The 6,894-nt window shown below is 43.2% G+C and overlaps 1 protein-coding gene across 1 annotated transcript in view; it reads right to left on the bottom strand.

Annotated features, from left to right (window-relative positions):
• Dtd1 (D-aminoacyl-tRNA deacylase 1) overlaps positions 1-6,894 on the bottom strand; it is a 160,158-nt gene that overhangs the window by 152,000 nt on the left and 1,264 nt on the right. The window contains exon 2 of the mRNA XM_021193560.1: positions 3,805-3,895. Coding sequence (XP_021049219.1) covers positions 3,805-3,895 — 91 coding nt within the window. The remainder of the gene's footprint in view (positions 1-3,804; positions 3,896-6,894) is intronic.

Below are 6,894 nucleotides of genomic sequence, written 5' to 3'. Positions count from 1 at the left end.
AAAAAAAAAAAAAAGAGATAGAATGTGGAAGGAGATGGAAGGGAAGGGTAAAGGAGGGAATGTGAGGAGGGACAAGTAACACCAAAGGATTGTTCGTTCGTTTGTTTGTTTGCTTGCTTGGCTGCCCTGGAACTCAATATGCAGACCAGGCTAGCCTTAAAGTCACAGAAATCCCCCTGGCTCTGCCTCTCCAGCTGGGATTGCAGGTGTAAACCACCACCACACCCATCCCTAAAGGCCTTTAGAAAAGCCATGAGGATTGTCAATCACAACCACTCAGTGCCAGGGAACATGATGCCTTCTCTGGCTTCTGTAGGCACCAGGAACACACATAGTACACATAGTACAGTCATACAGACACAAAAAACACATAAAATAAAATAAATAAACCCATTAAAGATATTTTAAGAAAAGTCAAAGGGAAAACTACCACTGTAGAAGTTTCCTAAAATACATACACATATGAAAGGAATTGAGCCGGGCAGTGGTGGCACACACCTTTAATCCCAGCACTTAGGAGGCAGAGGCAAGGGGATTTCTGAGTTCAAGGCCAGTCTGGTCTACAGAGCGAGCTCCAGAACAGTCAGAGCTACACAGAGAAACCCTATCTCAAAAAAAAAAAAACAAAAAACAAAAAAAGAAGAAAGGAATTTAAATGGAGTCACAATAAAGGGGGAGACATCTCATGGCACCAAGTAACATCTCCAGTGCCAGGAATGGCTCACATCATACTGAGTTGATGGCCAAGGGGTCCCATAGATCCTCCAAGCATCACAGGGTCTTGCCAAGGCTATTGTTTGCTCTGCACAGCCTGAGGCCCTATTGCTGAAGACACCATTTACTTATATCATTGAACACAAAGAAATCAAGCTGATGCCCTACTGGAAGCTGCAGCCCTACTAACTAGCATTCACTGTGATAGAAGGTACTCTGCATTCTACTGAGAAGAAAAGCAATAATCAATATCATGCAGCTGCAACCATGTGACCTACAACAGCAACCAGCCTGCAGCATACAATGGTACAATAGTGACACAGATTTTATGGGAATAACCAATCACCTTCTGACTGAATTCAAGGTCCACTGCTCGAGATGGAACCCATATCTGACACTGCTAAAGTGGCCAAGACCCTGACACCTAGGAGAAAACATTGTTCTGTTAAAGGAATAAAGAAATAAAATAGCTTACTGACATATTGCTCTATTCACAGGTCAGTGCATCATTCAACCATCACAGAGAATCACCTTCTTGCAGGAGCTGGGAATTAACACAGAGACACATGTAGGGGATTTGGTCTGGTGCTGCTTGTATTTAAATGCTAAATAATGGCTCCCAAGATCTGGTGGTGGTGGTGGTGGTTGTTGCTGTTGTTGCTGCTGCTGCTGCTGCTGCTGCTCCTCCACCACCACCACCACAAGTAGATGACCACCTACAAAAGTGATGCTGTGGGGCTGGAGAGATGGCTCAGCTGTTAAGAGCACTAACTGCTCTTCCGTAGGTCCTGAGTTCAAATCCCAGCAACCACATGGTGGCTCACAACCATCCATAATAAGATCTGACTTCCTCTTCTGGAGTGTCTGAAGACAACTACAGTGTACTTACATATAATAAATAAATAAATCTTTAAAAAAAAAAAGTGATGCTGTGTAAACCTTGCTTCCCATGTTAATTGGTCAGTAAAAGACTAAAGCCTGTGATTGGGCGATGGATACAGGTAGGTGGGTTTTCACTTACTTGGCTGTGGGTCACAGGTAGAGAGAATGGGAAAGAAGTAAGGATGCTGGAGAAGAGAGGAGACTGGGGAAGAGGAAAGGAAATGGACCAAGAGAAACAGCAGTAACAAGGGACACATGGCTGGGATGTGACTTAGAATAGCTCCAAAGCCTGCCCAATCTAGGATTACAGCTCGTAAATAAAATATCTGGATTATGTGTCTTTTATACAGGCTAGTTAAATACCATAATTCCTTTTACAGACCCACACCTGGACAATGTACAGAGAGTGAGGACTATGACTTTAACAAACCCTTCCCCTCAAGGTTACAGAAGAGCAGGCAGAAAGATTTTACAAGTTAGCTCCAAGAAACAGTGTCTTCTAGACACAACAGGACTGGTGCACATATGAACTCAGAGACTGTGTCAGCATGCACAGGGCCTGCCTGGGTTCAAACATGACAAAGTCCCAGTGTGGAGAAGGGACAGTGAACAAGCAGTCCCACCCCTAAGCAAGAGGCTATTTGCAATTGATATCTGCTGGGAAAGGAAAAATCTTATCTTCTCTAGTAGAGTGTCATTGGGTATATCAAATACATTCCAGGAAGTAGTTGGCAACACAAAATATACATATAAAACATACACGTGTGTGTGTGTGTATGTGCATGCATATTTATATATGACAGAGAGAGAGCTTTTTTTTCTTTTTGGGGGGGTGGGCTTGCCTAAGGAGGTTTTCCTAATACTTAGAGATGACAAAAGGCAACTACGCTGGCAAAGAAGTGGACTAGGTAATGGTTGTAAGTCCAATTTAAGATCACAAAAGAACCACCTGTATGAAAGCTCAAATTCCCAATTCTAAGAATCACCCTTTGATGCCGAAGGCAAAGACAATGTCATCTGATGACTAATTACATGGGTATCCTTGGTGAAGGGTGATGTTCATTACCTCTGCTTCAAGAGCAAGGTTTGTCTTATGTTGAGTTCTATCCCTTAAGCACCAGCAGTAGATCCCAGTCAAACTGTCAGTCAGTTTGCTCATAACTGTGACCAAATGCCTGACAGAACAAACCTATAGGGAGGAAAGGTTTCTGATGGTTTTGGGCATTTCAGTCTCCTACATCAAGGAGAGCATGGCAAAGCACAGCAGCTCCTAACACAGCTAGCATGTTCTCTTATTCCATCTGCACCCCAGCCTATGGAACACTGCCATCTATATTCACTAAGAGGCCTTTCCCTTACTTACTCCTCTCTGGAAAAGACCCTCGCATGCATACCCAGAGGTGAGCCTTACTAATCCCCTATGAACATCTCAACCCAAATAGATGATCAGGATTAGTCATCACAACATTAAAGAGATTCAGACCCAGAACCAGGTATTACCCACTTTCCCACTCTACTCCATTTGAGTTCTTAAGGGACTCACTCCATCAATACCAACATCCCTAAAGTGGTATCGAAGCACCTTGATTAGTCATCAACATCTTAGGAAGACTTAGGTTCCGGGCCTGACTTTGAATGTCATAACTATACTGAGGCTCTGGGCATCAAGGGGCAGCATCTGACCTGGATACAGCAAGTACTAGGGGAGAAGCAGAGGCAGATGAAGATTCACTCCACTGAGACAGCCTGTCTGGAGAAGAGCAGCAGCCCAGGGTGCCCGGCCAGATTCTAATTCAGGGTTAGGTTTTCACCCAGTGAACATGTTCATGGCCTGGAGCAAGGAAATGAGACTCTCTGAGTTCCAGATCCTCACAGGACCGATGAACATCTTGGCATTTTTGCTTAAACAGTACTCAAGTCACAATGTCCAATTTGAAAGAGAAATCAGACAGAAGACGCCCAACATTTATGAGAAAGAAACACTGTTGGCAGAGGTGATGGCACATGGGCATAAGGTAAACCAGGGTCCAATTCCACTGCTGACAGGGACTGAGGTGGAGCACGTCACTCTTGTTTTGTCTTATCTGCATGAAACAATGCTTAAAAGCAACACAGGCTCAGTTTATAAGCACAAATATTACAAGAGCTGCCAGGAAGGCCAGCACACAGCCCACGACTTAGCAATGACTTTAGAAATGCAGATCTTACATATGCTCCAGTTCCTTCTGTGAGTCTTCCATGGAGATACCCAGCAAGACACAGATGCCCCGTCCTATGGCGCTTATCTGCTCTCCTCCAACTACAAGGAACCAAAATGGAAGAAAGACTTAGATACAGTCAGGCATCGTGAAGCGTCTTTTCAGTCACTCTATGACCATCCGTAACATCACACATCCTTCTTACCACTTCTTTGGCTATAGCCGGTGGGTATGTGAGCCAGTAACTCCCATCCACTCTGGTTTCTCATCTGGAACCCCTGGGAGCTGTGAGGTGAACAATCACTAAGCAGGGTATTAGCACCAGATCTTATTTGCAACTTTGGGTACATTGCCTGGAATTTTCCACACAGTCCCATACATGCATCTGAACACCAGGAAAGTGATTTCTTCCTCCTGAGGCTCCGGCTCAGCAAGATTAATTCTCAGAAAGGAGATCCCTGCTTTTCTTGTAAATCAGTAAATCTACTAACTCAAAACATAGACGGCACAGAATGGAAACTGTTCATGGCATAAAAACAAATACGTTTTTCCTGCTTACTACAAGAGCAAATTCATTACCCATAAACACTGTGACTTATGTGGTAAGCTTCACCTCAGGAACTGCTGTCATCTTCCTGCATATTTCTAAAGTGGTATTCTAAGCCAATAGCATCTAAATCTTTTTTAATCATGCAGAGTGTCCACATTTAAAAAAATTCTAAGAACACCATGCTAATATCTGTGTACGTATTTATAGTCAAATGTACTCCCTACTACTTTTAGCCAGTATCTCAAAATTTTGGCACAGTATTTAGACTAAATTCATCATTATGCCGGTGAAATTAAACTCATATTTTAAATGGCAACCTTGATAATCTCCTCCTTTTGCCCAGTCTCATTATATTACTGTTGTTGTTTTTCTTTTTTTATTTCATTTTGTACTGACCTAATGTTCCAGGCAGGAATAGAACAATAAACTCTGCCATTGTGGGGGGGGGGGGACCTTCTGCTGTGCACTAGAATGAACTTTGCCATTGTGTGTATGTGTGTATGTGTTGCTTCTGCTGTGCACTAATATCTGCAAATATTCCTAACAAGGGAGCACATACTAAGCCCCAGCTTCCTCAACTTTCAATTGTAATTATATATGGATCCACATGATGAAAGGCAAGGGTCACAAGGAAAAAGAAAACTGGCAAAAATAAAAGGTTTCTGAGTACACAGACACCAAAACTTAAGGCAAAACCAAACACAAAATGTGTCCAAGGTACTCTGGCAGTGCTCATTCATGCTGCTTCATGAAGCCACTTCAATGCAGGCTTTGTTCTGAACACAGAACATCACACTTGCCACACGACACCAGACACAAGCAAACACTGCCCAAAACGACTCTACTCAGACTTGATACTCTCCCGTGTCTCGTTTGTTTCTTTTTTGTTTGTTTGTTTGTTTTTTTGTTTTTCGAGACAGGGTTTCTCTGTGTCTCCCGTGTCTCGATTGTAATGTTTTTATACTATACACCAAGTTTTATGCTCTTTATGCTCAGAAACATCATGTCTTGTAGAAAAAAATGGCTTTTAATATTTCCTACTATTATCTTCAGCACACAAGTATCAAAGTAATGAAGCAGGCAAGCATAGGGAACAGTTTAGCAAACTAGGACTCCACTCGGTTTGGACTTTGCACTCTTCTCTGAGCAATGTACCTAGCAACCTCTTTAGCAGCCTAAGACCCCACAAGCATAGACTGCAGGTACACCTGGGGTCTCATTTACATTATTTATCATTCTATTAATTAGGGTCATTTATTTACATTATTACAGTTGACTGAATTTTTATGTTGATTCATCTACTCGTGTGACATGGATGTGTGCATGTGCTTGTGCCACCACATGCATGTGGAGGTCAGAGGGCAACTTGTAGGAATTGGTTCTCTCTTCGGGTCCTCAGGCTTGGTGGCAAACACTTGTAACTGGCTAAGCCACCACAAAGGCCCTTCATAATTGCTTCAATTGGTGGAAATAAGTTGTTCCCCTTGGCAACTTCTTGAGAATGCCCCATTACTACTCAAACATATCCTAGAACACACCTGGAAACTACAGGCAATGGCCCGTCGTCCACTCTCTGCAAGTGACTGTCATTCAGGTCACTCCCTCACTCTTATCCTGAACTGTCTCATTAGCTCCCTAGGGAAATCCCATGAGTGGTAAGACACTTCGTCGCACACACCAGGCTTGGTTTGGTAGAAGAGGGTTTCACTATGTAGCTTCAGTCTGCACTTCAACTCACCAGGTAGGTAGCCTGTGCTGGACTCAAACTAGAGAACTCCTACCTCTGCCCCCAGGGCGCTGGGATGGCAGGAATAGGCCACCATCTACAACCAAAGGTACGTTTTCCAAAGTCCAGATCAGCAGGATAGAGGGCTTAAGGAACCAAAGCTCAAAACTTAAATCTGTTGGTGATAACCACACCAATTAAACAGCTTCTCCCCTGCCAAAAAGCAAAACCATCTTTCGTCAGTGAATTTTTTCCAGTTTTCATGTGCTCGATATTTACTGAAATGTTATTAGAGTCCTATAAACTCCAGTCCTATTCTGCTCCTTATTAATCCAGGATGATTTCCAAAACCAAAGTTAACAGAACAGCTTGCAAATCAGTAAGCAGGATTAAAAAGTGGACTCTCGGGCCTAAATATGTGGTTTGGCTACTTGGTTGGGGAGGAGTCTTGGGTCTAGATTTAAACTCAAAAACATGTGTTTAGTATAAAATGGTTTGAAGAAAAAGATATCTGTATTGCTTGATCTGAAACTTTGGTGAGGAGAGTGTCATAGGGTCTCTTTTGTTGTCCAATCTGCTTTGAATTCCTGGGCTCAACGGATCTCCTTCCCCAGCCTCCAAAGTGGCTGTTACTACATGCCTTGGCATCTGACCTGAAAATGTACTTCTGCCAATATAAACACAGCTGGGCAATGGTGGGAGACACCTTAAATCCCAGCACTTGGGAGGCAGAGGCAAGTGGATCTGTGCGTTCAAGGCCAGCCTGGTCTACAGAGTGAGTTCCAGGGCAGACAAGGAAACACAGAGAAACCCTGTCTCAAAAA

The sequence above is a fragment of the Mus pahari genome, chromosome 3 (assembly GCF_900095145.1).
Source record: "Mus pahari chromosome 3, PAHARI_EIJ_v1.1, whole genome shotgun sequence".
Classification (NCBI taxonomy): domain Eukaryota; kingdom Metazoa; phylum Chordata; class Mammalia; order Rodentia; family Muridae; genus Mus; species Mus pahari.
Note: the sequence above shows the minus strand (reverse complement) of the source record. Positions and strands in the feature narration are given on the sequence as shown.